This window comes from Tetrao urogallus, assembly GCF_951394365.1.
Source record: "Tetrao urogallus genome assembly, chromosome: 16".
In the NCBI taxonomy this organism is placed as follows: Eukaryota; Metazoa; Chordata; class Aves; order Galliformes; family Phasianidae; genus Tetrao; species Tetrao urogallus.
In genome coordinates, this window is record NC_136829.1 from 9,836,289 (window position 1) to 9,845,762 (window position 9,474).

The window sequence follows — 9,474 nt, forward strand, 5'->3', positions numbered from 1 at the left end:
GAAGGCATATAGCACAGGGTTCAGGCTGCTGTTGGCATACCCCAGCGCTGTGCAGAAGCAGGAGATGGCCAGCTCGAGCTCGCTTTCAGCCTTGGCACCCAGGCACTGGACCAGCACGAAGATCTGGATGGGAGTCCAGCAGATGATGAAGACAGCCACCACCACCAGCACCATGCGGGTGATGCGCCTCAGGTTCCGGTCCTTCTCCTTGGAGCCCGAGAGGACACGGACGTTCTTGAGGCGTCTGATCATGAGACTGTAGCAAATGGTGATGATCAGCACAGGGATCATAAAGGAGAAGAGAAAAACGCAGATGCCAAACACTGGATCCCAGTAATCCACGGGTGAAGGGAGTTTAATTAGACAATCGATTTCTGCAAGGAAAAAGTAAGAAGCAGAAGAAGATCGGTAAGCCCGTATCAGGAGCAGAAGGACCTTCACATTCCATTTCATTAAAGCATGTTTAATACTGAAAAACAACAGCAGTGATGCAGAGAAGCAACAACAAAGAGGAATGACTTTAAACAGCTTTATAGCAGGGAAATTAGCCACTGTCGAAACCAGCTCCCCCTCAGATGGCTCCCCAAGACCGTAGAGCTCTCCTGGCCATTGGCATAAGAACCCCCCACCCCTCAGTGTGTTTTGACTGACCGTTGTTCTCATTCTCTGCAGATCCCATCACCATCGCTGGGATGCCAAAGACAGAAGCGAGCGCCCAGATGCAGACATTCACCACTTTGGCCTTGTGAGGAGTGCGGATGTCCAGAGCTTTGATAGGATGGCAGATAGCGATGTAACGGTCCACACTCATCATCGTCAGGGTGAAGGTGCTTGTGAACATGTTGTAGTAGTCTATAGAAATAGCAATCTTGCAGAGGACATTGCCAAAAGGCCAGAAGCCCAGGAACGTGTCTGTACCTTGGAAGGGTAAGGTCATCAGACACAAGGTATCAGCCAGAGCGAGGTTAAAGATGTAAATGTTGGTTGCTGTCTTCATCTTGGTGAATCTGAAATGTAAAAAGGAGCAATGGTTAGAGCTCCACCTGACCCCAGTGGGTAAGGCATTGAAGTATGCCAAAGTGGGCATCCATGTTATGGAGATGTTGCATTCTTCTTACCAGAGAGCTACATATTGAACACTGCCACCTTTTTCTGCCTCCCACGTGCTTCTACCCAGCTTCCACACTGATGGAAATGGTGCTTTCACAATCAGTTTCACAGGCAGAAAGAGCTCGTCCTCATAGACCACAAGCAAGGACAACGAACACTTGAAGCTGTCAGGCCAGCTCGTGCTTTATGAAAAATGACTTCAGTAAGGCTAATCTAGGATTTCATCACATACGCCTTCATTATTACAAACACTGGTGAAAGCTTTACCCAGTAAGCTGATTTGAAAGGCATCATATGGTCCAGGAGTAAGATGATTAGCCATTCTGTATGGGCTCATAGCCAAAGGCTACAGTTAATGTGAGCTGTCAAAGCAGAACGGGTGAGATAGCCAACGCTGGTTAGCAATGGGCTACAAGACACCAAAAAAAAATCTGAAAGGAAAATGACACCTTGGGGATAAAGTCATGAGCCAACTCCAAATGATTTGTGTAATTTCTGTCACTGGAACAGGCTGCCCCAAAAGATTCACCATGCTCCAGTGTTAGTCGTCTCCTCTTTGCGCATGGGAAGTGATGCAAAGAAAGTTGTGATCACCAGCCAAGAATATCCAGAGTGTGCAGGAATGGAAACACAGCCGTGACTCCAAGTGCATCTTCCCTTTCAGCTCCAGGAGGCTCCTCTCACAGACATAAGAGCTAACACGTTGATATCATTTTAAAACTTCATTTCATCAATCATTTAGCATACTAATGGCCTTCACAGAAGCGTTGCCAGAAATGGCAGACAACAATATGTATTAACTGAGGACAAGTTCATTTTGAGGGCAACGCCAAAACCCATAAACCACCGTACAATTTGCACTTTGATATACGTGCTGCAATATGATGAGGCCTGATTTGACCTAACATGCTCTTTCAGTCCAGTCGAGTCTGAAGAGCAAACTCAGAGCCGTGCACCTTCAATCAAAGTCGTACCCCTCCTGGGTGACGCAGACCTTGACTCCTGATAGGTGATTTGGGTGCTCGGAGGAACACTGTCACTGCCAGACTCTGAACTCCGCCAGGACACAAGGTGACACAGCAAATTTGCAGTAACCTCACCCAGAGAATCCACAGTTGGGAATATGAAGTCCATTTTATCCTGCCAGAGCTTGTGTTAGAAGCCAGGTGTTTGGAAGTGCCTTCTGCCAGACTGTGGCTTCAGAAAGCAAGAACAAAGGAGCCTATGTTTGCCCTTGAAAGCCAAGGGGAGCTTTTGGAGCAGGTGAGTGTTGACGGAAGCATTTGCTGTTCCCACGTAAGCTTCAGTCAGGTGGCTCCTGGCCCAGAAAGCACAGCAGCCGAGCAAGGCAGCGGGTTCTTAGAAAGATCAGAACTTATATAACAAAAAGCACTAAAGGAAAAATACCAGCATCCTTCCTCTTGCAAAGGGGCGAGGAAGCAAGGCACCTCACAAATCCAGCACAACCTGGAAGCTGCCAGGCTTTAGTGCTTGAGGGCTTCCCGTGCAATTCTGCCTTAAGAAAGAAAGAAGATTCCCGTGCTGCATAGCATCGTTGTTCTGTACCAGCACACAAAAACACATACAGATAAGTATTGTCAGCTCACGCTTCAGGAAATTAAGTCAGCTAAGACTGTCTTAGAAGATATCTCCTGAGAGCATTACTGCCTCTGTCCCTCAGTGCAGGCTTCCCAAAGGCCAAGCTTGTTCCCCCCACCCATGCAGGAGGATTGCACTCATCAGCACACCTCCATCTCACTCTTCTTTCACTAGCACTATAACTTGAGGGAACAACAGCTGCATTTTTGAACAAAGATGGCCCACTTAACCACATTATATATGTATATAATATCTATATTTCTGAGCAACAGGAGAAGCAAGCAACGATCCACGAATCCACCCGCATCCTCCTGCCGACCTTCATGTGGACTCTGAGGCTGATTTTGTGCTCTTCAAAGGTTGGGAAAATTAATTTGCACCTAATTAATTACTTCTAGCTTCACTTTCTCTGCACGCTGAGAGCCAACAGCCATTATCCCAACAAACCGATGTACCCAAACATTTCCAGAATGTTCAGTACAAACAAAAATCAATTAATCACTTCTCCACGAATTAACCTTTCTTTTCTTTTCCTCTGGGAACTGAGAATGTTCTCTTTCTTAATCTGAACAACAACAACAAAAAGAAGAGAAATTAAACTCTTCGGCTCAAGGATGCACATAAGTTACCCCCCCCTCCGTGGCACAGCTGACTGACAAGGTCTGCACACAGGACATGAGCTCCTGCTGAGCCACTTTCTTGCACTCGGTCACAGAGGTAATTTCCTAATGGAGCATCTCCCACAGCGTGCTCCAGCAGCTCTCAGCTCTCCATCCCACTCCACTTCACCATAAATGTAATCCTGCTCTGTTCTTAAGCTTTCTCAGCTCCTGAAGCCTAAGAAGAATAAAGACCTTTAGAGCAGCTCAGCACTGGGTGCCCCCCTCCTTTCTGCTAAGTGGACCTCCAGCAGTGCTACATGGGGGAAATCCTTCAGGAAAGGGAACCTGCATTTGGGGGAGGGGGAAAAGACAGCTTTTCCACATGCTGGCTCTGAGGTGCTGTTTCTCAGGATGGATTCTGCTTGTGGCTGAGCCTCAGGGCAAGCTGCAATGCTTCTGTTTTGGTACTGTTCTTCCTGTCCATCCAGCTGCTGTACAGCATGCAGATACCCCAGGGGTAAGAATCAGCAAAGTCAGATCCTGAAGCTGCAGGCATCAGGGCAGAGGGAACAGAGAGAAGACTTCACGCCCTGGGGAGCTGTGAGCATCACCTCCAGGAGCCCTCTGCCTCTTTGAGCCACTTGGCATCAGCAGCTCCAGCTCATTGGGATGCAGACAGTCCCTTCATCCCCTTCCCGGACACGCACAGATCTGCAGCAGGGAAGCAAAACAGAGCAGAAAGAGCTCCGGAGGGATTTTGCAGAGCTGTTCCAGTCCTGACAGCAGGAATCCGTGGAAATCAGTGACATCCCAGCTCCCAGCCTGCCCTTACTTAGCCCAGAGGTTGAACAAAGATCTGGCACAGACTGTCCTGCATTGTGTCATCTCAGCCATGTACTCGCACAGTGCTCTGCACATCCCTCCTGCTCTGATCACTCTCTTGCAGCCAACTCATCCTGGAATTTCTCCCCCTTTTAAGCCTGTTTGCTCCTAACGATTCAACATGCCACAAACAGCACATTTCAGAAACGAGTTTCAGACTATGGAGCCAGACACCACTGAAAAAAACAGCCAGCATCAGCAGCACATAAATCCTATTCATTACCTGGGCAGGATGGTGACCAGCGAACAGGGGTTAAGGAGGCTGCCACAGCACTGGTGCTTTGGGACAGGCAATTCTCTCACCCTTCGAGTCTCCACGGTGTCTGGGTGACAGCTTTGAAAAACAAGCAATGTGTCCCCCCACTGCCAGGGTCTCTGGGGAGCAGCACCAGGAGCCAGCACAGGTGGGGACAGGGACAGCACATGGCCCTGATCTGCTATGCTGAGGGTTACAGCTGTGCCAACCCCTGCAGCTCGCCCTCAGGCTAGCAAGGATGCTGAAGGCTGCCAGGGTGAGGGCTCTAGGATAAGAAGGATGTTTGCCAGCAGCTTTTCTGCAACAGGATGCTCTCATCTCCATGAACACACTGTGGACAACCTCTGCTGGACTGATCGAGTCCTAAATGCTGGCCCTGCTCCTGGGAACTGCCCAGACCCAAAAAGCATCGGGAACTGAGTCGCAAATCAAACATCACTCAATTACTGTTGCACATGGGTGACTCCCTTCAACTCATCCCACCAAAGCCAGGGGAAACCAAGAGCAGAGGCACTGGAGCTACAGGAGCTGTCAGTAGGAGATGGGCAGGGCTGCCCTGTGCCATAGGCACAGCTTGTCCACGTCCACAGCTGCAGATCTGTCCCCTACCACCCCTGTCTGAGGGATTCCCCCCTCCCACTCTGCACAGCACAGACCCCTCCACGTGGTTTTCCTTCTCTGCAATTTACAATTGTCTTTTTTTGTTTTGTTGTTGTTGTTTATACTCCAGGAAAAACCAGAAGAGGCCAATGTGGGGAGAGCAGATCTCCCAACTGACCTCACTGCATCCCCTGAGTTTGCATTGCATTAACCACTCACTCAATTTCAGCTCCGAGCCACACAGCTGGTCAACGTTCTTCCATTAAAAAGCTTTCTATTAAGAAATCAACATCTCTGAGATGTCCTATTAACTTCATTTTCCCTGGCTCATCACAGCCAGCTGCCCTCAGCCTCCACAGTCAAGGATCGATGGAGGTTTCAAGCAGAAGGACAGACAGCACAGAACTGCAAGATAGGAGCGGCAAGGCAGAACTCAGGCTGTAAGTAAAGGGGGACGAGGTCTGGCATCTAAACTGAAGAGCTGCTTGAACTGCTTTGCAGCCATGTACACCTGCAGGGAGAGCTGAGCAGCCCCAGCACGTTGTTGACTGCTCCAGGCTCCCAAGGAGGGAGAGCTGGCACAGAGGGAGGCAGCCACCACATGGAGCCCCATTGCAAAGAGCCCTAGAGATGAGGCATCGTTCTCAACGAAGCTGATCCCAATGAGCAGATTCAGCACCAAGGAAGAGTTCTCCAGATCATCATTGCCAAGCATCACAGCAACACAACTGGAGTGAGAGCGCTCCCCAGGCCAGAAGCTGTGTGCTGTCCATCATCCCTTTCCCCCGCACCTCTGGGGCCATGAAGCTTCAGGGCTTGGTCTCTCTCACACAGCAATGCTTTGGTAGCTCTCATGCATAGGGAGATTCTGGGCAGCTGGGTCTGCAGCACCTCAACCCATAGCCCACATGTCAGTCATGCCCAGTACCATTGTGAAAGCAACACATCTCCCTTTGCCTTCCCTTTTCTTCCTGAAAACAAAGGTTTTGGGCATCCAGCACTGCAGAGATCAGCGATAGGAGAGAATCCAGCAGTCTGCTCACCCCCACTCACCCCTCAAATCCTCTCTGCATGGCAATGTTCAACTCCTTGTTCTACCCTCATTAAAAGCAGCACAGGAAATGTATGCAGAAGAGAGCAGACAGCAGGAGGAGGGAGGGGAGGCATTATCTGGGCTGGCAAGGAACTCTGCAATGAGCAGAGATGCAAAGAGAACAAAGCCCCAACCAGGCAGATCTCCACAATGGGCCCTTTACTGTCCAGGAAATAGTGCTCCTGAGAAGAGCCCTTCTCAGTCTTATCCAATTAGTGCCTCCAGCACTGGGAAGGGACTGGCAGTCACGTGGTGACCGGCGCTACAAATTAATAGCTCCAGATGTTAAATCACTCCAAATACAATAGAGAGGTAGGTTGGCTTTTACAACACAGGGGAAAACCCAGAGGAGGCTTTGAATACGTTTTGTCTGAAATACCAAGAGGTTCCAAACTCTTCCCTGTGAGCTATGAAAAAACTCATTCAAACTGAACAAACAGGCCTTCTTGAAGCCTCTCATTTCCTTCAGCACCCAATTTTTGAGTCTTTGTGTTTCCCCACTCCCTGAAAAACAGAAAGCAGTTACTGCCTGCATCATCAAACTGTTCTTTTGGTAAAAGGAAATACGCCCATTTCTTACAGGTAATCCCCTTATCCCCAGTGAAATACAAGCACAGAAAGGTGAAAAGAGCTTCTGTATGATGCAACACAGTAGATTCACCCATCTTTCCCCATCAGTGGAAGCATTATTGCTGAGAGCCTCAGAATACATTGTTTTGCCAGCAACCGTGCTGGACCCACTAGAAATGATGCAGCTTAAGGCACGAAGCCCAGCAGCAGATGCTCAAGAAGTCAGCCAGGCCAACAGCAGCATCCTCACACCCTCACACTAACTTGGAGCTCTGTGTCAATCTGTGTGCTTGGCCCTGGTCAGGTTTGGGATACTGAGTTTGTTTCATCGCTATATCTGCTCCAGAGAGCAAGGGCAAGGAAATATAAGTTCTGGGCCAGAATACCCAGAAGTTGCTGCTACTCTGTGAGCCCAGAAGGATCATTGCCCATCGCAGCTCAGTGTTGCTCTCAGCCACTGCTGAGATTCCAGGAGATACCAGTGGGGAAGCAAAGGACAAGATGTTCCAGGGGAAACTCCAGGGCTAAATGCCACTTTTTCTTATGGCCCATCTATATTGCTGGAAAGTATCCAAGCCAAAAAGAGCAGAACAGAAGCCACTATTCTGGAAGTGTAGCCAGCACATCTCACCTGCCCAGGATGCTGGGTTGGGGTATTTGGTGATGCTGCTGACACATCAATCAGCTCTCCTTGCCACATCCTGAGGCTCTCCTTGCTCCTTAGAGGAACTCTGCTCCCCAGAGGCCAACACATGCAGGTTGTCACAGACACCAGCACCTAGCCCACTTCCATGAGGATGAAATGATGGTGGCTGCTCACACCCCATAAGAACTTCTGCAGCCAGCAAGGAAATTCTGAGCTCCTCCTGCCACACACCTAAGGCTCACACACACTGTGGGTGAGGACTCCCTCCCCTGCCTGCACAGCACTTCAGGCACCCTCAGCAGCTGTGGCACAGGAACTTTTCATTGGCAGATTCACTGCTCACTGCATACACACACACCCACAGACGCTGTGCTGTGCTGAACAGAAACACAAGCAATCCCAGTGTGGCACTGCTATGCTGCAAACCTCCCTCCATTTCCAGCTTCCCCAGCAGGGCTGTGACCCCTTCTCCTCTCCATAAAGCCATCTCCAGGAAGAGCTCTGCTGGGCAACTCAATGAACAGGAGAGTAGCTTTGTCCTTGGGGCAGAGACCTAACCTGTTTACCAACATTCCATTTAGCAGCATCTCCCCCAGCACAGCTGTGTGCTCACTGAAGAAACACTTTGGGAGCAGAGGGGCTCCTAGCAAGAGCAGGATTTAATCTCAGTGTCTGAATATCTGCTAATTATTTTAGTCATCTTTGCTGAAGGAGAAAACAAAAGTTTACAGTGTGTTTTCTGCACTGGCAGCACTCACACCAGGAATCTGCTGATATTTGTATAGAATGGAAGCTGATTCTATACTACACACAGCACTGAGATCACAAGAGGGATGCTGGCACTTGACACAGAATCGCAGCCCCAGCAGTTGCAGGAGCTTACTTTGTACTTGCAGGGTTTCTGACTGCAGGAAATAAGGTGGTTCAAACCACAGCAGGAGCAGGCAGAGAGGTCAGACAGTGCTGCAGGAGCAGCCCATGCTCTGCACTGTCCTCCCGCAAAGGTCCCCCAACCCCAAAGCCAGAGGAGTTGCCTTTATCTCTGCAGCATCCTATTCACACCCATATTTCCCAACGAGGTGGAAAAGCTGCATGAATTGCATTTACAGGCAGAAAAATGCAAGTCTGAGCCTCCCAGCAAGCCCTACCCTTCAGAACTTGATTCAGCTTCCCAAATGGAGCAGCACCTGCACCCACAGTGGGCTGCTAGGCACAGTGCAGGAGGGAGACGTCCCACGGAGCAGTGGGCACACCCTGGATGCTCCCAACACTCTGCCCTCCCCAGGACGCCCCACTCCCTGCACAGCAGCTTGCAAACAGCCCCGTTTTTTCAAACAGATCTGCTCGCTCTGTTCCATTCTCTGGGTTAAACTTTAGGAGGCACCAGAGGGCAGCTGAAAGCTGGTGGGAACCTTCACCATACCTAGGAAGGGAGAGAAAAAAGAAAAAAAAAAAAAAAAAAAGAAAAAAAAGAAAAAACACAACAAATAAAACCCAAACCATTAAACAGACGCCACACCATTACCTCTAAAGCACACTGCAATTACCGGAGAATCACCAACCCGCTCCTCCTGCGGCACTGATTTATTCTCAGCAGGAGCTCTCCCTGCTCCCAGCCCTCCCCTGCACGCTGTCTGGTGCCTACCTGACGATCACATACATGACGGAGCAGTTGCCCACCAGCCCCACAATGCACACAATGGAGTAGACGACCACAATGGTGATCTTGATGCTCAGCGGCAGGAAGCTGTCTCCCGTGCCGTTGTTGAACCAGTTGCTGGGGAGAAAGCTCAGGTTCAGCATGGAGGAGTCGTTCAGCAGCTTTCTCAGGTCGGGGTCTTCCAAAATATGGGCAGGGAAGAGGGGGTCCATCGTGAACCACCAGCCTGTGCCAAGGACCTGGGGGCACCAAAGAGAGAGTTTTAAGATCCGCTGGCGAAATGGGGCAGCTCACAGCACAAGGAATGCTAGGGATGATGTATTGCCGGGAAGTGTGCAGCCTCCCTCCAAGCTCCCCAGGAGCACGGAAACGGGATGCAGACTCCAGAGCTCAGTGCACCCTGAGCTCACATATCTCCACACCGACAGCACAGCGGGAATGCAGGCTGCACAACTC

The 9,474-nt window shown here is 50.0% G+C and overlaps 1 protein-coding gene across 1 annotated transcript; it reads right to left on the minus strand.

Moving 5' to 3' along the window:
• OPRL1 (opioid related nociceptin receptor 1) lies at positions 1-9,230 on the minus strand (the record flags this gene model as incomplete). The annotated part of the gene is made up of 3 exons (XM_079543216.1): positions 1-374; positions 652-1,007; positions 9,004-9,230. Coding segments are annotated over 3 exons (957 nt in total), but the record flags the coding sequence as incomplete, so codon positions are not given.
• Positions 9,231-9,474: the final 244 nt, after the last annotated feature.